The sequence below is a fragment of the Cyclopterus lumpus genome, chromosome 8, assembly GCF_009769545.1.
Source record: "Cyclopterus lumpus isolate fCycLum1 chromosome 8, fCycLum1.pri, whole genome shotgun sequence".
NCBI classification, from domain to species: domain Eukaryota; kingdom Metazoa; phylum Chordata; class Actinopteri; order Perciformes; family Cyclopteridae; genus Cyclopterus; species Cyclopterus lumpus.
Genome location: NC_046973.1, coordinates 11,689,451 through 11,715,979, shown reverse-complemented (window position 1 = coordinate 11,715,979; position 26,529 = coordinate 11,689,451). Strand labels below are relative to the sequence as shown.

The 26,529-nt window shown below is 44.0% G+C and overlaps 1 protein-coding gene across 1 annotated transcript; it reads left to right on the top strand.

The window, feature by feature from the left end:
- The first annotated feature begins 3,933 nt into the window (after window positions 1-3,933).
- Window positions 3,934-24,069, top strand: col1a1a (collagen, type I, alpha 1a). The gene is given in 51 exon segments (XM_034539886.1): window positions 3,934-4,156; window positions 6,176-6,367; window positions 6,956-6,978; window positions 7,354-7,389; window positions 8,766-8,855; window positions 10,513-10,581; window positions 10,673-10,717; window positions 11,419-11,472; window positions 11,568-11,621; window positions 11,724-11,777; window positions 11,873-11,926; window positions 12,026-12,046; window positions 12,049-12,081; window positions 12,589-12,633; window positions 12,715-12,768; window positions 12,873-12,917; window positions 13,114-13,167; window positions 14,117-14,215; window positions 14,553-14,597; window positions 14,722-14,820; window positions 15,142-15,195; window positions 15,279-15,386; window positions 16,123-16,176; window positions 16,310-16,408; window positions 16,504-16,557; window positions 16,658-16,756; window positions 16,881-16,934; window positions 17,028-17,081; window positions 17,248-17,355; window positions 17,449-17,493; window positions 17,790-17,888; window positions 17,998-18,105; window positions 18,244-18,405; window positions 18,492-18,545; window positions 18,662-18,769; window positions 18,894-18,947; window positions 19,236-19,289; window positions 19,385-19,546; window positions 19,814-19,921; window positions 20,318-20,383; window positions 20,385-20,426; window positions 20,531-20,584; window positions 21,051-21,158; window positions 21,287-21,340; window positions 21,450-21,557; window positions 21,650-21,703; window positions 21,833-21,940; window positions 22,107-22,386; window positions 22,495-22,685; window positions 22,819-23,061; window positions 23,366-24,069. Coding segments are annotated over 51 exon segments (4,341 nt in total). The 5' UTR covers window positions 3,934-4,074; the 3' UTR covers window positions 23,513-24,069.
- The last annotated feature ends 2,460 nt before the right edge of the window (window positions 24,070-26,529 follow it).

The window sequence follows — 26,529 nt, the reverse complement described above, 5'->3', positions numbered from 1 at the left end:
CCCGTACTCTTTAATTTAGTTCCCAATATTTTTTAGGCTGGGAAAAATAATAGGCTTAATTATCAGCTCCACGACAACATATTTACTTCTACACAGAAGGGAAAAACTATTTTCACGAGCTTATTGCACTGCAGCTCAACCCTCATCTATCCAGGGAGTATGTGTGAGTTTGAGCATGTTTATTGTTAACAGATGATATGAAATGATGAAGTCTCAGAGTCTTTGGCGCTTGGACTCTACGGGGAGATTTGAAATTGAGGGCCGATTGCCCCGATAAGCAACGAGATAGATCCCCCCATGGAGTTCGGACCTGGTGGTGATGAGCTGATAGAATGATGAGTTGATGAAGCTGATGGATCCGTGAAAACTGGGCGGAGATGGGGAGGTGGAGGGGTGCGTAACTGCAGCATGAATGAACTGAAGGTAGAGAGACAGTCATATTTAAATAGGACAGCAGCAAGATGATTGGCTAACCATGTCATCGTTACCGTGTACTCATTGGATAGAGGGTATCAGCTGATCTGCGCAGCTGGTGTCATGATTGACGGCGCAGAACAATGACGGCAAGTAAACAATAAGTGAGCATGCGTGAGGGATGATTGGCAGACATGTGAGGAATAAATGCAGGCTGAGGGGTATGGTCTTCCGGTCTGAACTTGCGCTATAGCTCCATTTGTGCAAGAACATCCCCAGTTCATTCAAACCCATTTAATACCAAACAACATATAGTTTCACGTTGCATTTAGAAACACTGGATCTTGTGGTGATTGATTCCATAATTATTTTACTTCACGTTTGGGAATAGTCCAAGAGAAGGAGGGCCAACATCGAGATGATTGATCAAATATGTGATGATCGATCCACCCAACTGACCCCTTTTGATGTATTCCCATTAACTCCTCACGTCAAGTATAGATTTAGAAGTAAACATTGTCAACATGCATGTTGACAGGAAGAATACAATAAGTGGACTCATTTGTTTTCAATGTATTCTCCCAGTTCTACGTTAACTACACATAAAAACATTTGGTTTCTAAACAAAAGTGCATCATTTATTCTAATACATGCAGGGTGGTCAAGCTTCCTCCAAATATACTTTTCAGTCAAACACACTTTTATTATGCAGTATTTTCAGAAAACGAATATTAGAGCTGCAATAACAGATTTCTTTTTGGCCACTTTAGGCCAGCAGAAAGAAGCTTGACATATTGTCACTTTTAAAACTGATATAGAGGAGAGGAGCGACAGTCGCTTTAAAGATTAGAACGCCTGTTAGGATACCCAACAGTCTGCAATATTTTAGGATTTCCTTTTTTATTAGAATGCATGAATCAACCATGTTTTGAGGCAGCTTATAAAAGCACAATTTTTAAAACTATTTTCTAACATTACATAGATAAGAGAATATATACCACAATACACAGGATAATATCTGTGTGTTTCTCTTCAAGATATTGCTAAATGTAAACGCCTGAATCATTTCTTTGATGTGCCGAAACTTGACAAAAAGGAAGGTTGCTTCCTGATTGTGAACTGAATAAAGTGAACACAGTGAAGGTATCGTTGAATGGCCAAGAGTTGAGTCTGTGTTGTTTGCTGCTGAAACGAGAGCAAGTTCTTTTCATCAGAGACACATTGGAACAAAAGCTGAGCGTGTGTGTGTGTGTGTGTGTGTGTGTGTGAATGTGAATGTGTGTGTGTGTGTGTGTGTGTGTGTGTTTGTGTGTGTGTGTGTGTAAGTGTGTGTGTGTGTATGTGTGTGTGTGTGGGTTTTTTGACGCCTTGAGGATCCGATCAGAACTGGAGAGCCGATCAGGAAATGATGAGGTGGCACTTTCCTCCCTTGATTCTTCTTCTTTCTCTGCCTCGCTTTCTTCCTGAAATAAAGATAGCATTCCACCCTCTTCACTGTAAAAAAAAAACAAAAAAAGGAACAGGCAGACACATGGATAATGTGAAGGTATCTGCAAGTGCGTGTGTGTGTGTGTGTGTGCGTGAATGTAAGAGAGAGCGAAAGAGAGGAGGAGTGAATTAGAGGCTTTCTTGGCCAGCTTCAGACTGCAACGTGTCTGCTGCTGCTGGATCAGATGGCAGAAAGCTGCGTCTCCCTGCAGCTCTTTCTGCTCCATAATGTCTGCTTTCGGCTTAATTACAGCTCACCTGCAGCCCGGCCGGCGCTGCACACAGCCTTCTGCGGGGGGGGGGGGGATCGCCCATGTAAATCCTTTATTTGGACTGTGGGGGGGGGAACAGACGCTAAAATAGGGCTTTTATTATTTGGAGCCAATAACAACCATAATGTCTGCAAACCCCGCAATTGTGCAGGTATTTCAAAACAGACAGTTTTGACCAACTGCAGCCGCTCGCTTAAAAAATGCAAACATCTGGTCCACTATGGGTTGTTTTTTTTAACAGTCTCCTGCTTCATTCGCTGAGGTATTTATTTGTCTGTCCGTCCATCCGTCTATTAATCTATGTGATTACGTGGAGACAAACGTGCAGCACCCTAACGTTCTTATTTCTATACATTTCCATGAAATCTATCTCAATAGGGGGGATAATTCTGTTGGTTCTGGATCTCAGGAGGAAGCGTTTTGAACCTTTGCACACATCACTATACCATACTCAAAGTAAGCCAACTGAAATACTTCCAACATAACAGCATAGGTGCATGGTCAACTTTGAGGCACCAATAATCTTGAGGGCGCATTAGCCGCTGCTTGCATAACACTACCGAATCTACAACCGAACAGCCTAGTTGCATTGTGGGTAGTAATGTAGGAGGATGAAGAAGTGATGTGGGCTTTAGCTTGCATGCTAGTATTGAAATGTGAGTGGATACAGGACTCTCTCAGACACTCGCTGTCTGAGAGTCAAACCCATGAAACACACACTGACATTCAACAAGTTGTGGGAGTCATTGAGTGAAAGGCCTGTGGCAGCCATTTGACAATCAGATGCAAATTAAAGGCGCACTGTAGAAAGTTGGTACTTGGCACTTTAATGAAGTTGGAAGTTGCCACTCTTCTTTTGAAAGAATGGTTTAAACTAAAGCAGCAAAGGCCGACATATCCTGACATTCAGTCCCTTAGTATGAATAGAGCTCCAAAAATGCTGGGGCCTATAATTCCCATAATGCAACTTGATGGCCTCTCCTTTGCGTGGTAAATGCTTACTTCTTTCTAACTCCTAGAAAGTACAACTTCTGTCAATGTGGACTAAGAGAGAAGACATTTTAAAAACTGAAACTCGAGTTTCAGCATGGGTGAAGACCCCAGACATGAAACAGATTAACCTAAAGTTGTGTGAACAAGGCAAACAGTGAGGCTTTCCAAACCTGAGGTCAAACTTCTACACTGAGTTAGCAACAGAAAACCCAACGACACACTGAGCTAAACCTGCAAATGAAGGAAACGCACTCCAAACAAAACTACAACACTCAAAAACTCAAAATCTTTAATGTTCTGGGACATTGTCTTCGAGAGCGACACCTTAAGCTGAAGCCAGACTCCATAGGCACAAAAAAAGAATCAGGAAGTGGACCAGAACCAGAAATAAAAACCTGGACTAAACCCGTGTCTGCTGGAGGAGGAGATCCTCCTCCGAACCCTCCAATGCTCTTCAGGATCAGATTTCCATGCTTGCTCGGCCCCCCCTTCCTCCTCTGATCCCAACTCCAACCCTTCTGCTGTGGAATTACAGAAGGAGGGACCTGCTGTATTTTTTCTTCTTCTGCTTTTCTCTTTTCTACTGTTTTTTCTTTCTTTCTTTGAAGGAGGGGTCCATTCTTGTCTTCCCTAAACGTGCAGCAGTGGCGGGGTAATGAGGGTGCGTCCCCAGTTCGTCCAGGCCCCCCCCCCGGCACCTCCCAGTTCTTGAGGCTCCCATATAAAAGCCCCGGCGGAAAGTGAGTGTAGGCAGTAGGGAGTTTTCGGCTGGGGTCAGGAGGACTGTGAACAGACGAGCGGACCCTGCCCCAAAAACAGGGAGTGTAACAGCAAGAGAAAACATCCCCCAGCATTTATTTTTTCCTCACTCACCTCAAAGAGTCTACATGTCTGGTGGCATCTAGACATGTTCAGCTTTGTGGATTTGCGGCTCGCGCTGCTGCTCGGCGCAGCAGTGCTCTTGGTCAGGGCGCAGGGCGAAGACGACCGTAAGTCTCATCACTGTTTGCTGGAGCTTCTCAACCTCCTCCTTTTTTTCTTTTTCTACTGGTTTTTGAAAGTGGATTTTCTCTCTTCGTGGGTGGGACGAGAAGAGAGGGAACAAAATGTTTGAAGTATAAGTAGGAACTTTGATGCGTGCTGCACCTTTTGTTTGCACTAGAAAGATAAGATGGATAGATGGAGGAGCTTCTGCAGCTTGCAGTCTAAACAGTACAGGGCATACGTAATGCATTGGGCATCTCAAGAAGGCCCCTCTCTCTCTCTCTCTCTCCCTCTCTCCTTGTGTTTGTCTCTGTCTCTCTACCCCACCCCCCCCACCCCGTGCATGATGCAGAGCGAGTTGGTGCAGGTTTACCAGGCTTTTCCTCCAGGCGAGGCTTTCTCCAATTTTTAGGACCCCCCCCCCCCCCCACACACACACACACACACACAAAATATTTATTTTCAGGAAAGCATCTGCTTTCTTTTGGACTTGTCAGCCAGAATGTCTCTTGTGGTATTTTATCAATTTGACATCCTTAACCCCTCTGCCTGCCGAAGGTCGACCCCGGCATGAAAAGCTGGTAAACTCTACGGTTGTGGATGTAAGGCTGGAGAGGGGATACAAAATGCTTCTTTTTTTTTTCTTTGGAAGAACCCCCCCCCCATTTTGCTTCCAGTGAGGTAGTGAGGGTAGAGCTTTCCTCAGGCTTTGGTCGATGTGGCAGAGTAAGTCACTGCCTGGAGCCAAGTGTCGAGTTGGCCAGGTGATCGAGTGAGAGATTCGCAAAGGGAGAGAGTTGGGCCACCGGAAACATTTGACCTTCACAGCCCAAGCAATCTTGCCCTTTTGTGAGATTTTACAAAAGCTCAGATGTCCATTCCAAAAGAGAGTTGGGGGTCAGTGAAGCGGGGTGAACCAAGTGCCTCTATTGAGACACAAACCTCCCCCCCCCCCCCCCCCCCCCCCTTGAAGAAGACAAAGAAAATCAGCTCTGGAAAACCAAAAGCCATGGAGCTGAAATTCTATTTTTCCAGATGTTCCAGTCTTCTGGAAAGGATTCAGCTGCCTGTCTGTCTGACGTAGATGCTGTTTGACCCCCGTGAGCAGTCTCACAGCGCCACCCAGAGGCTTCACTCCAACACTTGTGGACACATCTGGCCGCCACGTCCTCTCCACACCGCCTACTTTTTTTTCTTTTTCCTCCTCTCCTCCTCCTCTTCTTCTTTCCACTCTTTTTTTTTTGTTCTTTGTTTCCTCTAATTGCAAACACATGCAGGACGAGTTTCCACCAGCTGCTGCCAAAGTCTGCAGCAAAGTCTCCATTGCTTTTCCTTTCTGAGCTCAGCACTTTGGCATGCTGTGGGACACTTAAAAGCCTCAAAAGGGAGCCCCCCATTTGGGTTTAGTTTTGCTGAGAAAATGCCACAGCGGCGGCGATGCAGCTAGAGGTCGGAAAATGTGACTTTGAGTCAGAGCAGGGGGAGCGATCTCTGTTCCGATTGTTGTTAAAGGGAAATGATATCACTCTGAGACACGTTTGGTCCACTGCCTCTTTTTGCCGATGCAACTTGCGTCCGCGTAAAGCACACCGGCGCCCTCTCGGTCACCTCATTCGATCCTCTCTCTCTCTGATGCCATTCGGAGGCTAGCTGTTCCCGTCCAAACCTTTCAGAACACTCAGTTCTCCCACTGGATGTTTCCATGTAACTGTCTAAATTATTTCCTTTGTGACGTTTGTGTAAATGTATCAATTCTTTTAAATGATTTTTCTGAATGTGAACTTCTTAAAAACTTTCCTTTTAATACTCAGAGTGCTACACTGAACAACAATATGGTCCTGAGTAAAGCACAACTGTTATATACACAAACTATACATTCTTAATATTGTTTAAGATGGGTATGGGTATTTAAAAAATAATATAATGTGTTCAAACACCACTATAAGTTGTTGAAAAGAACATTGTGGTATTTTAATGCAAAAAAAAATGTCTCACCTGGCTCGCTCTCTGTCGCCCCCCATTAGGCACGGGCGGAAGTTGCACCTTGGACGGACAAGTGTTTGCAGACCGGGATGTGTGGAAGCCTGAGCCATGCCAGATCTGTGTGTGCGACAGCGGCACGGTGATGTGCGATGAGGTCATCTGCGAGGACACAACTGACTGCCCCAACCCCATCATCCCCCACGACGAGTGCTGCCCCATCTGCCCCGACGACGGTACTGTGTCCCCTCACCTCTGTCTTTCTTTACATGAGTTTTATGTTCTCCGGAATTCTGTCTTGATTCGACTGTCTATTTAATTTCCTTGAGTTTGTATTCCTTGTTCCCTTTTTTTCCTCAGAAAAGGGTCAAATCCAAATTGAAAACACTTCTAGTCTGACCTTACCTCACTTCTTTCACCTTTGGCTCCAAAATAACGCCCATGAACTCCAAACATACACACACACACACATACGCACAACCTTCTACCTCAATCTTTGTGAGGACACTCTAACCTAATTCCAACCTGAACCCTCAACAGGCATTTCCATCCCAAAGTGAGAACTGTACTCAAATATCCTCCCTCTGAAGGTCTAAAACTCAAATTGGTCCTCACAAAGATAGGTGAACAAGAACACACAAAAGTGGTCCTCACAAAGATCACTGTCCTCACAAAGATAGCTGTACAAATACACACACACACACATTCATTCTAATCCAGCACCAGTGCACATTCCCCTCTCTGGCTATACATCTGCCCCTTCTACTTTTGCTTGTGTTTTGTTTCATAATCACATTTTCATAATCTGTCTCCTCTCTCTGCAGGCTTCCAGGAGCCTCAGGTTGAGGTAAATATTGATTATTGCATTGATCACCAACCATTTAATGATCGCTCTAAATTATGAATAATATATGTTTCATCATCAATATCATCACACAAACACTATATTTCAGTGAAAAATAAATACTTCAGTTTAATATACCTATTGATTGTAATATTGATCATTGATTGAGTGAGAATTAGGACATATATCAAGTTGAAGATAATTCTTCTTTAGATGTTGTTAATTGGCCCATAGTAGACACAGTTAGTTGATCGTTAGCTGTGTTACATCACTTATTGATTAAATCAGATACATATATAATCATGTGAATCATATTCAAATATATCAGTTACATAATTCAGTTTAATCACACTTTTTAAAATTGTTCTTTTCTCACAGGGACCCAAGGGAGAACGTGGACCCAAGGGAGAGAGGGTAGGTTCACAAGCTTATCAATTATTTTGATTTCTGGTCACCACGTGGTGCGTTCACTGCCTGACACTCTTGTGTGTTTATGATGGAGTTGGAGCTGCTGTACTGACTCAGTTTTCATTTCATGTCACATGTAGAAACCGGATCCTTTAGCTCGGTCCAGAATTCAAAAAGCTTACTTACATCATAGTAGAGAAGAGTTCGAAGTGAAACAGAAATGGCATCAGGTCTGATTGACAAATAGCTTCATATTTAGAGATGGATATTGCATTTAAACATTTTGCCTGCAAAGTAACTACCGGCATCAGATACACAGAATAATTTAAAAGCCCCTGAAAATAGCAATACTAAAGTAAAAGGCACATATACATCCTTAAACTGCACTGCTTTTACTTTGCCCCATTCACCTCTGAATTATGTCAAAGTATCTTGTTTCTAGAAACCATTACAGTAGATTAAAGGGAAGTAGTGTGCTTTAGCAGGGTTCATCATTGACTGAGAGCAGGGAAAAGATCAGTGACAGAAAACATGCAGAGGTCCAGTTCAGGCACGCAGAGCGAGGGGGAAATTCAAACTTTGCTTGGATGAAGGAAAGTGAGAAACTGCGAGAAAGTCTGATTTTATTTAAGTACGTTAAAATATTCAGACTTTTCATAGAGAAAACTCAAATTTAATATCCACAAAATGTATTATATTGCAAAAATAATAATAAAGCTGCGTTTGGGATTGCTTTTGCAGTGGTGCTGCCACTTTTATCTAAATTGATGGGAAAACTATTTACATTTTTTAATTTCTGTTTGTATTGTCAACATCTTTGTTTTGGTTTAGGTCACCTACAGCAAATAATAATTTGTTATTACAATATAATATCATATTCTTATCTATTTCTGAGTTTTCAGTAATGCGTATTATAATGTATTTATGGTATTATTTAATATGTAGAAGTCATTAGGGTTAATATATGTGGAGGTTTGTTGAACAGAATGTATAGTTCCCTATAAAAGTGTCAATGGCAGGTCTTACCCACTTTCTGTATCCTGCTTGTCACGTGACCGCCAGTCCATTCCTGGTTGATCACATGGTCAGTCTCCCAGGGGAGTGAACTGCACCTCCTCCAGGTTTAATGCTGAGTTCACCACTACAAGGAGCAAGTGAGCCTGCCAGGACACACATAGGAAACTAAAGATAAAACCCAAGGATCCGATCTGATAATGTAATAAGAGTACAGGCAGTCATGTGATTGGGGGTTGAACAGAATCAAACAGTTGATGTTTTCCTCCCTTTTGTCTCTGGCTGCGTTTAGCATCCAGGCGACCCTTTATTCTGACTCTAGAGCCTGACCCCTTCTTTCTTTCTTTCTCTCATCTTCCAATCTGCAGGGTAATGCTGGTCCCGCTGGAAACGATGGTAACCCCGGCCAGCCCGGTTATCCCGGACCTCCCGGCCCCCCTGGACCCCCCGGCCTCGGTGTGAGTAAGTTGTAGATTTTTATTTTAAAATTTTTGTGTTTGAATCCTTCGGGGTCCAAATTGACCAGTTCTAAACCGACCACGGCTGAAAACAAAAGTCGCAAAAGACAGGTGTCATATTGTATCATATAAACTAGCTGATGTCACTAGCTGCAACTTCCTCTGTGGTGGTAATCAAAACAAGTTAGTCCCAATTCAGTGTTGCTCTTTTCAGCTACCCAGCCCTCATATCCCCCTACCCATAATCTCTATTGGTTCTTGTAGTTTGTTGGATTGCATGCCTATACCACCTCAGTGCTTCTGTTATCAAATGGATTCCCAAATGGACCAGTATAAACCAATATGGTGGCTGTGCACTCAGCTTCTGGGAGGGTGGGAACTGGGAAACTGAACTCCACCGTCACAGCTAAAACTCAAGCTTGTTATTGACGTGTCAGTTTTGGCTTAACAATGTTGCCTCCGACTTGAAGTTTGGCTTTCAGTCTAGGGTCAGAAGGTCAGAAGTTAATTAGGGTAGATTCTCAAGAAAAAGGAAGCAGAGACCTCCCGGATGCTTGTCAGATCCATTAGTTGATTAGTTTATTGTAGAGTGAACACATTTAGCCTCCTATAATAATTATGAACAAGTTTATCAACAATGCCCGTAGACTTCTTATATTACATCTGAGCATGCAAAGCTAACATGCCTTACAATGAAATTTAGCATGCTATGATTCAGCTAAGCATCAACTTCCATCCTAATTTATTATACTAAACTAACATGCTCACTGACTCTCATTAGTCTTTAGTATAAACTTACATTTCCATTGACTTTCATTTTAGAATATGAGCTAACATTCCCAGGCTGTTTTGGATACCTATGTAGTATTTGTTTTATTGCCTCCCATGCTAATTCACTAGGCTGACATGACATCCGATTCTAATTTACCATGCTAATGTGTATTGTTGATAGTATCACAATCTAACTTTGCATTCACTTTACCATTGACTTCTATCCTAAATTAGCATTTTTCTCTATGATTTATCATTGACTCACAAGCTAATTCACCATGTTAAAGTAATCTGACACACCATCACAGTCTAATTTAGCATGCTTGTATAAAATTTACCACTTATTTACCACAAATATTTTTTAAAGTATTGGAATTGAATTAATAAGCATGCTATGATTCAGTTTACTATTGACTCCCACCCTAAATTGGCATACCAACTGACACAATATATCAACAACAAACGTCCATTTTAAATAACCAAGCTAAGCTAACACCAACAGTAGCCTTGATGAACCTCACCTCATACTGGACTTTTTAAGTAGCTTCTGTGGTCAGATAACAGAAGTAGCATCCTTGAGACTTCCTTGAGCTCAACAAATTCTACATCAGCAACAGTAAGATTGATGAGGTTAAAGGTCAGGAGATGGCTCTGGCTGGCAGAGAAGGGAAGGGGACCAAACTGTTTGTTAACACAAAAATGATGGGACCTGATATTGCAAAGTAGGAATCAGGCAACTGAGTTAGACACTTATACATTTGCCAGAAACTGGTTTGGGCAGACCAAACTGCACTGATTTTGAATCTGATATGTTTTGCTTATGGTTGCTTCTGTGTGAATGTTAATTCCCAGGAATATTTATAGCTCTGTTTGTCGTTTTTTCCAGAACTTCTCCCCTCAGATGTCTGGTGGCTACGATGATAAATCTCCTTCCATGCCTGTTCCTGGACCAATGGTGAAACAAACACACACACACACACAAAATCATTTCACCATCAATCATGGAAATGCAGTATCTGACCTAGCCTCTGTTTGATGATTGACAGGGCCCAATGGGACCCCGCGGACCCCCTGGATCTCCCGGATCAAGCGTAAGTACGCCGCTTACTTCTTCTCCCAAGCAAAATGTTTTATAGTTCAAGCTGGGAAGATAGAGGAGGAGATGGCACATGCCCCATCATATATCATGACATCACCTATGACATCCCTACCCTCTCCTTGGTGCCCAGTAGGCGCAAAGCCAGCACCAAACTCTTATCACACTCCTTTCCCTTCGCTGGAGTTAATTTCCAAATGAAAACTACAATAAGTCCAAACATCGTTAAATATTTTCTAATCTGATTATTATTTTAGCGGTTAAGAACAAAACAGGTTGATTTACAGTTCACAACACTTTTCACAGCACCTCCTTCTCACTAACATTACAATTTGTCAGCACCAGGAAGGATCATTCAAACCTTTAAGCTAGTTGGTTAGCTTGAAGCTTTGGAGTTTCACCACAGTAAATCTGTGAGCGTAGTTGAAGCTAGCCAGGAGTAACCTGCCATACAAGGAGAGCGTTTAGTTAGTCTCTTGACAACTGCATTTAAAATTCTGCTACTGTTCCCAAACAAGTTAGATGACAGCAATCATGAAACAAAGATACCCACCACTGAAACACACACCAATCTGCACATCTTTACAATAACTCGGTTGGATTTACGCCTAATAGAGATTGTTGTCATTGAATTTGTACAACGTCGGCGGTATAAGTGTAGTAGTGATGGTGTTTGATCTGTATCTCCACCTGCAGGGACCTCAGGGATTCACCGGCCCACCTGGTGAGCCTGGAGAGGCCGGAGCCTCTGTGAGTATTAGGAACATATTGAAACAGATACATGCATGCATTGCGTCTCGGTAGCCTGTGGTCATTCTCACCTCGGTGTGTGTCTTTCTCTGCAGGGTGCCTTGGGTCCCCGTGGCCCCGCCGGCCCCTCTGGAAAGAACGGAGAAGATGTAAGTCGACTGGATCTGTTCATATGCACCATCTCCAAGCTCCAAGCTTAAAGTTAAAAATGGTTGACTTACTCAATGTGTCCGCTTTACTCTTTCTCTCAGGGCGAGTCTGGCAAACCTGGTCGTGGTGGTGAGCGTGGACCTTCCGGCCCACAGGTAAATCGCCGTGGCGGTGTAATTCCTATTCATAGTGAAAAAGAAAACATGGCCGTGGTAGATCGATCAATTAAAATGTCTTTTCTTTCCCTCAGGGAGCTCGTGGTTTCCCAGGAACCCCTGGTCTGCCCGGCATCAAGGGACACAGAGTGAGTCAGAACTCGCGACAAACCCGTCAACACATAAACATTATGGCATCTTCTATAACTGTGGACCTAATCTGTTGCTATGTCTCTCCATCTCTGTAGGGATTCAGTGGGACTGGATGGTGGCTAAGGGAGACAGTGGCCCCTCTGGCCCCAAGGTGACTGCCCCTCGTTGATACCTCTCTCCTCAGTGTATAATAATGCATATTTTGACAGCACAAACGATGGCAGTAGTGATAGAAGTAGTAGTTGTAACAGAGTTGTAAAAGCAATGGGAATAGTAGTCGCAGTACTAGAACATGTAGTGGAAGTACTCGCCATAGTATCCTGTTAATGTTGTCCTCCAGTGATATTCAGAAGAGATGGTTTTTTAAAAGGAATGGAAGATACGTACGAAAGCTAAGATATCCAAACGTTTAGCCTATAAAATTGGCTAAAACCTATATGTCCCATAATGCAACCTTTTCTTTAGACCTGCCAACTCCACGTACCCAGTAAGTTTGTAGTTGTGGTCACAGTAATGTTACAATTAGCGGTAACAGCCATATTGGCTCATTATTGGCTAGCAGTAGCCATATTGGCTAGTTGCGTTAATATTTACAAACCATGCTTCAGTTTTTATCATTCTCATCCCTCACCTGCCTGTGTGTTTATGCATGTTTTAGGGAGAGTCTGGAGCCTCCGGTGAGAATGGAACTCCTGGTGCCATGGTGAGTAAAACAATCATCCCCATCCATGTATGCCATCTTGCATTTTGGATAGCTGACTGACTCAGTGCGTCTCTGTTTCAGGGACCTCGTGGTCTGCCCGGCGAGAGAGGTCGCAATGGAGCTTCTGGAGCTGCTGTGAGTCCAAACACCCACACACTCGCTTACACATACTTTAATCGACCAGCCAGTCGCTCAATGAACAGATCATCTAATCAATCATGTTTGTCTGTGTGCCGCAGGGAGCTCGTGGTAACGATGGTGCTGCTGGTTCTGCCGGACCTCCCGTGAGTCTTTCATTTTACAGAACAACCATGTGTGTGTTCCAGTGCCGCTAGTTGTTTAAAACCCCAGGGGGATTATCAGATAGGAAGAAGAAGAAAAAAATTAAGCAAAAATAAAAAAAAATTATGCATTGGCTGTGATGGCCCGATGCATCTGCTACATTTGTCTGAACATGTTTATCTTGTTTTTTCCTCCCAGGGTCCCTCTGGCCCCGCTGGACCTCCCGGTTTCCCCGGTGGCCCTGGATCCAAGGTACAACGACGACCATTATGGTCCACAGCAAAAATCGTCTTCCTTAATCTTTCACGGCTTCACCATCCAAAACAACACCAGACGTATCTTATTTCCTCTACTTTTCTCTTCTTAACAGAGCTTGCAGCAGTCACTAGAAAGTTGCTTTCGTCCCGTAACATATGTGAACTTTGATGTGATCTTTGAACAGGGGTACACAGGGTGGGGGTCATACAAGGTTGTCCAAGCTGTACAGAAATTCTGTTCCATGTCCCTATTCATACTACATACTAAGTCTAAGCATCTTGAGGGTTTGTAGTTGCGTCCGAAAAGTGATCTGATAATTATTCTATTGGCCTACAGTAGCTCACAAGTATTAGTAATGAATATTCCACCCGAAAACATTTACTTTGTGTTTGTTAGCTTATATTTCTTAGTAGTATTACATTGTTATATATATATATATATATATATATATATATTATAATACTGTATACTGTAATACAGTAGTATTACAGTACACAGTATGGAGATTGGTTTTAGTTACTGTGTACAGAGATTGGTTCCAGGAGCCTATTGGAATCAATCAATCAATCAATTAATCAAGCTGCATTTATGTAGTAACTTTGCATTTAAATGTGTTTTAGAAATGATTAACCAGACAAAAAATGGAGACTAATATGCACCACATTAAGTGAAGTAAAAATAAATATGGCACTGAATAAATTCAGCATGGTAAAACAGTACAAAAAGATTTTTTAAAGTATTATTACTACAACTCTTAACACGGTGTAAATACAACCCCTGTTCTTCCACTTCATATTTGAGTACCAACATATTTTGCCTTTTTGTTCCATCATAATGGTACTTTTTATCCCTCTACGAGTCTTCCATCTTGATGAAATCGCAGCTTCAATTTTGCTTTGGACACTGATTGATTGGACTGCTCTTTGTTTCCCCCTTTATCCAGGGTGAAGCTGGACCTCAGGGTACACGTGGATCCGAAGGACCCGCTGGATCCCGTGGCGAGGCCGGTAACCCTGGACCTGCTGGCCCCGCAGGAGCCACTGTAAGTACAGTAACCCCTTTATGACGGACTGTTCAGGTTCTAGATGTCTAAATGTCCCTTACCGATAGCACTTTAGTAGCACTTAAATGGCACTTACGGATAGTACTTTGTAGTGTGACTTTATTGAAGAAATTGTACTTGCTTGATTCTTGTTGTTCTGAGTTTGGACTCACGGTTTAATGCACTTATTGTAAGTCGCTTTGGATAAAAGCGTCAGCTAAATGACATGTAATGTAATGTAATGTAGATAAGATCACCTGATTGATGATATAATGGCATTTGCATCTTTCCTAATCTTCTGGTCAATAAAAATCTCTTCTCTTCTTTCTCCTCTCAGGGAAACTCTGGAACTGATGGAGCTGCCGGAGTTAAGGGTACCCCTGTGAGTATCTCTCTCATCACATTTACCTCATGAGCCTTCCCGGCTCAAAAAGGTGTTGCTTCATAGTCGCATAGGGGGCGGTGTGATGTGACCGTGTTGCTGTTGTGTGCTTCCGCCCCTGCAGGGTGCTGCCGGAGTTGCCGGAGCTCCTGGTTTCCCCGGACCACGAGGACCCCCAGGACCTCAGGGTGCTGGCGGTGCATCCGGAGCCAAGGGTAACACTGTGAGTAAAGCTTTCTCAGAGAATACTAACCAACGCCGAAAATAGTATTTTCTGTCTAGTATCTGTCGCCTCTAATGGGCACGATTAGAAATAGTAAATCCTTCCAAATATACTGAAGTAAAAGTAAAACTGCTGAATCACAAGTAAACATTCTTTTAATTTAGTTTTGTGAGTTGACGTCTATTTCTTCTTATTCTTATTTATCTGTTGTTGATATCAATCTCAGTTATTGCTTGTTTGTTTGTTTGATTTTGACGACTGATGTCTTTTGTTGAATTGGTATCGTTTGTTTATGTTTGCTTATTTGCTTGTTTCCCCTAGGGTGATGTCGGTGCCCCAGGAGCCAAGGGAGAGTCTGGTGCCAAGGGAGAGGGTGTAAGTTGAAGTTTACCACAGTCAGAGCGGAGCATAGCTCCATAATACACACGTCTCTTATGCCATTTGTGTGTGTTCTCCAGGGTGTTGCAGGAGTTCCAGGAGCCCCAGGACCATCTGGTGAGGAAGGCAAGAGAGGAAGCAGAGGAGAGCCTGGTGTTGCAGGAGGCCGTGGAGCTCCTGGAGAGCGAGTAAGCATCTCACTTTTCACTATTAAATACTGTATACTGTGATATTCTTTAATATTAAGTGTAACTGGTAAGGAAAGTGAATAAGTTGCCCTCTGGGGGTGTTTTCTTAGTTTAAAAAAAGAAAAAGTGCGTAGCTGGTCAGTGCAAATATGAATATCTTATGAATGTTATGAATATAATAATAAGCGAAAAGGTTGTAATATGATCTACCCATATAATACAAGTATATATAGTGTAGGCCACAAATGATACAGACGCCCTTTCAGTATAACAGGACCATCTAAATACTCCCTCTAGTGCCCCCTGCAGGCCAAAAAGATGAACTGTAAATGCAGGAACAGCATAATTTTCAGATATTTGGAAACATTATTACTTTCACAATATTTGACATGTATTGCGCACAGGATGCGAACATAGCTGCCACCTTAACAACAATTGCGTCCCTGAACCTGTAAAGCCCTCTGAGGCAAATTTGTAATTTGTGATATTGGGCTATACAAAATAAACCGAAATTGAAACCTTCATGATCTGGCCCACAATGCATCATACCTCACAGTAAAGAAAACCTGACATTTTGAGACTATTATCATTTAACTAATATATTGTTGACATGGACTTACTTCATGGGAAAGGCCAGGGCATATTAAGATTATAGTACTTTGCCATTCCTGTCTAGATACAGTGCCTACAGTGTTGGTCATTCAGCTAAGCAACATGTGTGTGATTCTCTCTACAGGGTGCCCCTGGTGGTCGTGGTTTCCCTGGATCTGATGGCCCCGCTGGAGCCAAAGTGAGTAAAAAACTGAAAAACACACTATTGATATGTCCCTCTATTCACAATCATAGAGATACCTTGGATCAGATTTGATTTAACTAATATTTGCCTTTCTACCTCTGTTCTCTCTCTTTCTCCCCCGTCATAGGGTGCCAATGGCGAGCGCGGTGCCCCCGGTGCTCTTGGACCTAAAGGTTCAACCGGTGAGTCTGGCCGCACTGGGGAGCCTGGTTTGCCCGGAGCTAAGGTGAGATTCCCTACTATCTACACGTCACATAATTGCCAGCAACATAATTTATTCACTGCACAGGTGGTCCTCTGACCTCTGACCTTTGTTCGTAGGGTATGACTGGTAGCCCTGGCAGCCCTGGACCTGATGGCAAGCTGGGACCTGCTGTAAGTTCACGCTCAGGACAATACATTTGATCTTTATCTCATCACAACACTGACATGTTGTGTTTAATTAAATGTATCCTTCATTAATCCTCCTCAACAGGGAGCCACTGGACAAGATGGCCGCCCCGGACCCCCTGGCGTTGTTGGAGCTAGAGGCCAGCCTGGAGTCATGGGATTCCCCGGACCCAAGGGAGCTGCTGTGAGTAATGGGTCAATTGACAACTCAAAAGTATCGTGGATCATTTGTTTCTGACTCTTTAAGTCAGTAGACTGCTGGGAAGTAGGCATCCTTGCTAATAGTGCTCTTCTACTCCTGTCTGTAGGGTGAGGGTGGAAAGTCTGGCGAGAGAGGAGTAATGGGACCCACTGGCCCACTTGTAAGTTGTCTACACTTTGCTTCCCTTTGAATCCACTGTACTTTACTGTTTTCTGACCCTGTGTTTCTGAAAGCCTACTATCTCTCTACTCAGGGTGCCCCTGGAAAGGACGGTGATGTTGGTGCTCAAGGCCCCGCTGGACCTGCTGTACGTAAAACACACACACATGCCCACATTGACACCCACCTCAAAAGCTGGATGGTCTCTCACTACAAACTACACTTTAAAACTACTGACAAGTGGTACCCACACTGTGCTTTCCTCCTGGCCATATTATGTTATCTCTAACCATCCTTCTCCTGCTCAACCTCAGGGTCCTTCTGGTGAGAGAGGAGAACAAGGACCTGGCGGACCTCTCGGATTCCAGGGTCTCCCAGGACCCCAGGGTGCCGTTGGTGAGAGTGGCAAGCCCGGAGAGCAGGTACTGACGGAGATATGGTTGATTTTAATACCTGGTCAACTTGATACTTTCTTACTGTGAATTAACATATGAATTACCTCTCTTTCTATCTAGGGTGTGCCTGGTGAGGCTGGAGTATCTGGACCTGCTGGAAATAGAGTAAGTCACTTAATATTTTTGTCATGTTCCCAATCAATCAGCAGTCTGCTCCTAACAGCATACATTAATGATTAATGTTTAAATAAATAAATTGTTACAAACCAAACTACAAACAAAGCTATGTGTTCTTTGTGTAATTTGAATGAACATTGATGTTAACGCTAACAGGCTAACTCTAGCTAATAACAGCCTTGTGCTGATGGGGTAGGACTAATCATAGATGACTCAAGACTTCTTTGACCGCTCTTGGGGTTCCTCTTCAAATTCCCTAACTCTTTGACACCCCTTCCCCTCAGGGTGACAGAGGATTCCCCGGTGAGCGCGGTGCATCTGGTGCCGTTGGACCTGCTGGTGCCCGTGGATCCGTCGGATCTGCTGGAAATGAAGGGGCTAAGGTAAAGCTTGGGAGATGTGAAAGAAAAGAAACTTGATTGCCTGTGGAGTTCTCATTGATTTGTTGAGTAACACTCCTGTTTTTTTCTACCCTTTCCTCCTCTTCCCCAGGGAGATTCTGGAGCCCCCGGTTCTTCCGGAGCCCAGGGTCCTCCTGGCCTGCAGGGAATGCCTGGTGAGCGTGGAGCTGCTGGCCTTCCAGGACTGAGGGGAGACAGAGTGAGTCGCCACAACAATATTCCTAGTACTCCCAATATTCCCAGTATATAGGACTAGTCACTTATGAGAGGCAACACCATCCACAGTAGCTTTCCAGTTTACATATTCCTCACTCCCCCTCTCCATCCAATAACCAAGGGTGACCAAGGAGGCAAGGGTGGTGATGGAGCTCCTGGTAAGGATGGCCCCCGTGGTTTGACTGGACCAATTGGACTTCCCGGGTCCGCTGGTTCCACTGGAGATAAGGGAGAGTCTGGCGCCGCTGGACCTATCGGAGCTGCTGGAGCTCGCGGAGGCCCTGTAAGTACCTGTCCATCTGTTCTTCTCAAGAGCAGGAGAGGATGCTGCTTGAATCTTGTAGTCACTGACTGACTCTTCTTCTTCAGGGTGAGCGTGGAGAGTCTGGACCACCTGGACCTGCTGGATTCGCTGGACCTCCTGTAAGTCATTCTTCATGGATGTTCTGGCTCCTCTGACTGACTGTTTTTCTTTAGCTTGAAGTTTCAACACAGAATTTACTGAGCCTCTCTCCCCATCCACCATCATTCCACCACAGGGTGCTGATGGACAGCCTGGTGCTAAGGGAGAGTCTGGAGATAATGGTGCTAAGGGAGATGCTGGTCAACCCGGCGTTGCTGGACCCACTGGTGCCCCTGGACCTCAGGTTTGTAAACATTCACACCACCTTCACGAAAATCCCATGATTCAGAGTGAACATAAAAAGTTGAGGCTACATTGCCTGGTACTGGTTCTCTCATGTTGAATGATAATTTGTTGTGTCCTTCCAGGGTCCCAATGGAAACAGTGGCCCTAAGGGAGTCCGCGGAGCCGCAGGACCTGCTGTGAGTCACCACTCTTAATATGTTTACATTTATGCTGACTTCATCTTCAGATCTTAGATCAGGAGCATCATAAGTAGTAGTGTAATGGTCAGAGGTCACCGTTCCCATGACCATGGCAGAGAGAGAATTATGGAGCAAATCCACTGTCAAAACATGTTTTCTTACAGGTGTAATACTTGTATTGCATGAATTGTTTATTATTCATCACTATTTTTATATTGATTGTATGAATGTGATACAGCCATTTTTCCAGCAACAGTCAGCTAATTGCCCTCTGTCTGTCCCTAGGGTGCAACTGGCTTCCCTGGTGCTGCTGGCAGAGTTGGACCTCCCGGCCCCTCTGTAAGTCTTCCTCTAATGTTATCAGCACCTATTGTTCCTGTGGCAGGGCCCAACGTCTTCGATGGTTTTCAGCAATGTTGCTTCCTTCCCCATAGGGCAACTCTGGACCTCCCGGACCCTCTGGACCAGCTGGCAAAGAGGGACTCAAAGGAAACCGTGGTGAGACTGGACCTGCTGGACGCTCTGGTGAGATGGGTGCTGCTGGACCCCCAGGACCTGCTGGAGAGAAGGGTGGTGCTGGTAACGAGGGACCTTCCGTAAGTTATAGTTAACTATCAAAAGAAACTGGAGCCCCTTTCATCTCAATCTATCACAGAACCAAATGATTGCTTGCCAAGAAAAAACAGCGCGATTTGATTCAAACTAAATTATCCTCTTTATGTCGTAGTATTGAATTAATAAAGTTTCAACATTTTCACTGACAACACACAGACATTATTTCAGATGTCCGTTGCTGTCCCTACACCTTGATGTATAATATCTATAACCTCTTTCACTTTGTCATTCTCTCTCCACCTATGCAGGGATCTCCTGGTATTCCTGGGCCTTCAGGTATTGCTGGACAGCGTGGTATTGTTGGTCTGCCTGGACAGAGAGGAGAGAGAGGTTTCCCTGGCATGTCCGGACCTTCCGTAAGTTCCTGTTATTACTCTACAAACTCTACTCTACAAAACAACCAACTGCACCCAACCAGAATGGAACCAGAATAATAGTGTTATGCAAGCCAATATGATGTTTAGAATATAACAACACTCCAAATCCAGAAATATTAAGTGATCGAAAACCACTTCTAAATGATGTGACATTGAAAAAAAAATCATCGAGGATGACTTAGAAATACCATTAAACTCATGAAAACGCTTCATTCACCTGGCTGCAACAATAGCAGATTTTCTAAAATCAATCCTCAATTAACAGCACCTTGCTGGCCTACTGCATTAAAACCTGCAACATTAAACAAATTGAATCTATTAGAAAAGTAACTGTGGTTGTTAAGACTGGACTGACTTTACCCGTGTCACCCGCAGGGAGAGGTTGGAAAGGCTGGATCTTCTGGCCCCGGTGGTGAGCGCGGACCTCCTGGACCCATGGGACCCCCCCGGACTGGGTGGAGCCCCTGGTGAGGCTGGACGTGAGGTATGAAGAAACAATTGCAACTTTACACTAACTATTTGTCTGACTTTTGTATATTGGTGTCTGTGTTTTCTAATCAGTTAACCTGCTTTGTGTTTGTGTTTTAGGGAAGCCCCGGAAATGAGGGATCATCTGGTCGCGATGGACCTGCTGGACCCAAGGTGAGTTCAAATTACATCATTGCTAAATCACCAACACCAGATGAATTACTAAACGGGCTTACTGGGCACAGCCCCTGGGGCCCACGGTGAGGCCCCCCTGACCTTCAGCTACAAAATGTCAACGACAGGACGAGACTGAAAATGACCACAAAGAAACATAACTACAAACACCAAAACTACTATAAAGAGATGAAAAACATCTGCAAAATAACCACAAAGAGACACACATGGATACAAAGAGAAATAGGACTACAACAAAGAGATACAAAATTAATAAAAATACAATCACAAAACTACACGTAACAACTACTTGTCTCATATTCCACCCATGGTCAGGGTGAACAGTTATTTGGTTAAGATATATTTGGTTCTATCTGTGCCTTTTTCACCATAGCAGCTTGTAAGGCAATATATAAGATTAAAATTAATGCTGGTGAAATAACATTATTTTGTGTTTGCGTTTTAGGGAGACCGTGGTGAGAGCGGCCCATCTGGAGCCTCTGGTGCCCCTGGACCCTCTGGTGCCCCCGGACCCGTTGGACCCGCTGGAAAGAACGGTGACCGTGGAGAGACTGTGAGTGACACAACTCAGTTTAGTCATTGTGCTATCATGAAAATAATATTAGAGCTACCGTAAGTGAGAGCATAGATTGTGTTTTGCTGCAACCATCCTTTACATCAAACTGTTTTTGTATGCTTCAGGGACCTAGTGGCGCCGCTGGCTCTGCTGGCCCTGCTGGACCTCGTGGCCCTGGGGTAAGTAACAACATTAGCGCCATTGATAAAAACAAACAATAAATTAGCTGGAACGGCATTCAAATGAAGGCTAAACAATGCTCTTCATCCAAATGTTTCCCCCTAACAGGGAGCTCCTGGACTTCGTGGAGACAAGGGAGAGAGTGGAGAGGCTGGAGAGAGAGGCATGAAGGGACACAGAGGATTCACTGGCATGCAGGGATCTCCTGGACCAGCTGTATGTCACTTTACACTCACATCTACACATATATTACATAAACAACATACACACTTTAATTCCAACCACTGTTTTTGTTCTAAACCCATTAGGGATCTAATGGAGAGCAAGGACCCTCTGGTTCTGCTGGACCCGCTGGACCTAGGGTGAGTTAACACACCACACAATCTTTAAGTGCTTGAAGTAGTTTCAGGTGTTTTGCATTTTAATATTTAGTTTATCTCTCAGTGTTTGGAGGGACTTTGACATTGACTTTCCCTTCATGCTGTTTACAGGGACCTTCTGGATCTGCTGGATCTAGTGGTAAGGACGGTATGACTGGCCTGCCTGGACCCACTGGACCTCCTGGACCTCGTGGACGTTCTGGAGAGATGGGACCTGCTGTAAGTCTAGCTGTCTAACTATCCATCCACTCTGTCCATCTACTTTGTATCTTTTAACTGAGGGAAAAAAAGAGGTTGTGGTTTGCTAGGAGCACCACAAAGCCTCTACGAGCACTGAAATAACCAACTTCTTAATCTTCCTCCTCTTGCCCTTCTTTTCTCGCAGGGTCCTCCAGGTCTTACTGGACCTGCCGGAGCACCAGGTGCCCCTGGTGGCGGATTTGACCTCGGCTTCATTTCCCAGCCTCAGGAGAAGGCCCCCGATCCCTTCCGCATGTTCCGCGCTGATGACGCTAATGTTCTCCGTGACCGCGACCTAGAGGTGGATGGCACCCTGAAGAGCCTGAGCCAGCAGATCGAGCAGATCCGCAGCCCTGACGGAACCCGCAAGAACCCTGCCAGAACCTGCCGCGACCTCAAGATGTGCCACCCTGAATGGAAGAGCGGTGAGTTTTCACCCAACAGTCAATCCAAGTGTAGAGGAGGATTGGAGAATCTAAACTAGTATACTGGATTTTTCTGAACTTTTCCTCTCCTGACTGCTTGTTCTCCAGGCCAGTACTGGATCGACCCTGACCAGGGCTGCACTCTTGACGCCATCAAGGTCTACTGCAACATGGAGACCGGAGAGACCTGCGTAACCCCAACTCAGCCCGAGGTCGCCAACAAGAACTGGTACATGAGCAAGAACATCAAGGAGAAGAAGCACGTCTGGTTCGGAGAGGCTATGACTGATGGCTTCCAGGTAAATATGCTGAACCAACCAAACAGAGTACTTCTTCACTCCAAACCCATCCCTACCTGCCTGCTCTTAGGTCAACTTCTATCTCTCCACTTCTTATCCCTCAGTCATTAACATCTCCCCCTTTCCTATACAGTTCGAGTATGGCAGCGAGGGCTCTAAACCAGAGGATGTCAACATCCAGCTGACCTTCCTGCGTCTCATGTCCACTGAGGCAACCCAGAACATCACCTACCACTGCAAGAACAGTGTCGCCTACATGGACGCCACCGTCGGCAACCTCAAGAAGGCCCTGCTCCTCCAGGGCTCCAACGAGATCGAGATCAGAGCCGAGGGCAACAGCCGCTTCACCTACAGTGTCCTGGAAGATGGATGCACGGTGAGAAAAACTTAACTTGACACTTTCATGTAATTCCACTGACAGCTGTGTGAGTTTCAAATGCTAAACCTTTAAAGTTTGGAATGACGAAGTAGGTTCAGCAAGCTTGAAATGGTATACACTAGTTTTGAGTCAGATAGCAAAGACCCTACTTCAAACATGCATGCTCGCTACTGTATCTAGTCTTGCTGTTCATGGGATTTGAAAAATTCAGGCAGAATTATTTTTTTATGTCCAGTGTTAACCATGCAGCTGCCAATTTGAATGTTGACCCTAACTCCCCTTTCTTCTTCTCTCCCTGCAGTCACACACCGGTACATGGGGCAAGACAGTCATCGACTACAAGACATCGAAAACATCTCGCCTGCCCATCATTGATATCGCTCCTATGGACGTTGGTGCTCCAGACCAAGAGTTTGGCCTTGAAGTTGGACCCGTCTGTTTCTTGTAAAAAGAGAAATCTGGACTTGAAATTGTTGTTGTGTGTGTGTTTTTTTCATTTTTTTCTAGCAGTCATCTCTCTCAAAAAAAAGCCCACCAAAACATTTCTCTAATGCCATTTTTTCTGAAAAATCTGACCCCTCGCTCCTGATGCCATTGTTCTGATGGTCCACTTTGCCTAAAACCTGCACTTCAACAAGATGCCGGCGATGCGGCGGAATCTGCATCGTCGCGTTTGGGACCACTACTTTTTTTTTCTTCATTTCTGACTTGGTTTTTTTTTTGTTTTTTTTTACCATCACCAACACCAAGGATCCTGTAGAGAAGACATTTTGTTTCACTGGCAACAAGAAAATAATATATGCTTCTGTAAAGTGTAAAAAAATTGACTTCCCCTCTTCATCCAGCCATACCAGGCCTCTCTGGAGTTTACAGAAACACACAGATGACTTTTGTATTTTTATACACCACTGTGGCGAGAGGAATGAAAGGACAGTCCCCAACAGACAGAACCCAATTGCTTTGTACCACGTTTCAGGTGTTGATGAATAAACGGTGAAACTGACAGCCATGTTTGTCTCTGTTGTTCTGCCCCCCTCCCCCCCACCCCATACCCTCAACTTACAGACAACACTGACAACTCCCCCCTCCTCCTCATCCGCTGATTGTGTTGCTGTTGTGATTTGTTTGTTGTTGCTTTCTTGTTTGTTCCTTTCTATTACTTTTTTATTTTGAAAGAAAAGTCACATTAAAACCACCAGCAGAGAAACATGGGTTCCAACCTCTTTTTTGAAAGGAAAAACAATCCTATGGCTACCTCAGAAATGCAAGGAGTATCAGCTGTACATTAATTAAAAGGGGGCCCAGTGTTTGTGAAGGGAAGCCTGTGGTTGGGGTAGTCGACTTTCACCTTTACTTTAGCAGAAGCAAAAACAGCTCAAACTTCAGGTGCTATTGTTTCTTTGAGGTCTCCTGGCTGTCCAGTTGTGTAGTGTAGTGTTAAGGTCACTCTGGTGTGGCAGGGCCCTCTTGGTGCTAAAACAAAAGCACAGTTGTTTTACTATTGGCACCCAGAATGAGACAGACTTCTTCTCTCTGCACAAAAACTTCAAGTTCAAAGTGAAGTGCGGATCCGCATCTCTTCTTTTCTAAATTTTTGGTTTCGTGTTTTTAAATCCCCACCTCCACCTCTTCTGTCCTTCCAAAACGAAACCCTCCCCCTCACCCCCTTCATTCACACATCTGTTGTACTTTGTTTCTTGTTTTCTTGTGCGAAGAATGAATTTTCACAAAAGAAAAAATTGGAGATTTAAGTTTATTTTTTCAAACAATGCACAGAAAGAGAGCCATCAGGAAGGAGTTTGTGAGATAATGCAGACAGATACACCCATGGGGGGAAACACCACAAGGATCTGTACCTACTTTGTATATGTATAATAAATTGAGTTGTTTTTAATTATTTTGAATGCTGAAATAAAGCATGTTAAGTGGTCTGACATTTGAATTCTGCCTAATTCTCTCACTGACTGCCCCCTTAGGACTTGAACTAGGGCTTTTTTTTTTTTTTTTTACCTATTCACCAGTTGTACAGGGATTTGATCTGGAAGATTAATGCAAACTCTCAGAAATTCTTGATCAATCTCTTGGAAGGGCTGATCTTAATGAGACAGAGAGTGTGAGTGTGTGGGGAGGAGAAAGAAATGCAACTGAGAGGGTCTTTACTTTGGTTTAGGAGCTGAATCAGGTCTGTGGGTGTCCCTGTATGCTTAAAAGCTCCGACTGGATTGTGAAAAACTTTGACATGCACTGTGACATTTTGCCTGAGATCTGAAAATCTCTTAAATTACATTGTAAGAAAAAGTCAGCCTCCAATCTGGTCTGAAAACACATCCCACGCTCTTCACTGGGCAGCGTGTACCGCGTCTCGGTCAGAAAGTATGAATAATCGTGGCCTACCTCTCAGTTGATGGAGATGCCGCGTTGTTGTCGGGCAACCCATAAGAGCCGGTTACATTTTGTGCGGGCCGTCGAATCCAATTTGAACATCCATGATCCATCAAGAACACACTGATAATCCAGTATTGATGATAAAAAATATTCCAGTGTTTCCACAGCGAGGCAGACCTGTCTGCACAGCTCCGGCAGCAGGACTGCCGGGTGGACCTGCTCCGGTGCTCAGCCTGTTGGCATCAGCTTGGCTTGACAAAGACACTGATTGTCCACGTTGAGGGAGCCAGCTTTCCCAGGATAGGTTGCAGTCCCCGTGGGTATCTAGATTATTTCTGCATAGAATTCAGGTCTTTATTTGAGGCCTGGGCAGAGGAATGCTGACCTCTCCGGTTTCAGACAGAGGAGGCTCTGTTTGCTGAAAGGAAGCCCCCTCTGCAGGCGAGTGGGACTCAGCAGTTGACTTTACACTGGGGGTAAACATCAGAGGGATGTGGGCAAGGTGAGGCCAGGTAAAAGCAGATTTTTAAAAAGGAGTGACTGGGATTTTTTGAAGCTCTTTAGATGGTCAGTTTGCCCATATTACATTAAAAGAAAATATATGTTATCACTAAATCTCCCAGAGTTTTAGTTTTATTCGTACAGGCTTTGAAAAAAATATGGTCACTGAAAATGATGTCATCCCTCAAACATTGGAGGTGAAATAAATTGTTTGTGGGGCGAAGTGTAGTGTCAAGATGTTTCACAAAATATGGAAACACTTTCCTGTCAGGCAATGCCTCTTTTCCTCTCAAAAAATGACTTTCTGTCATTTCATTAAACTGATGCGTTACCCATCTAGTCACTAGAAAGTCGACATTGTACTTCGCTGCTGAATGTCGACGATTCTGATTCAAAAAATGTTTTCATATCAAGCTTGGAGGCAGGCACAATGTTGCATGGTTATCGCTGTGTAAAACGATTGGCTAGGTTTATAAAAAACAAAACTACCTGCTTTATATTCAGGATTCAGTGCATTTGAATCAGGAGAGACTTGTCTGGAATTTAACAATAATTCATTACAATTGAATAACATGTGAA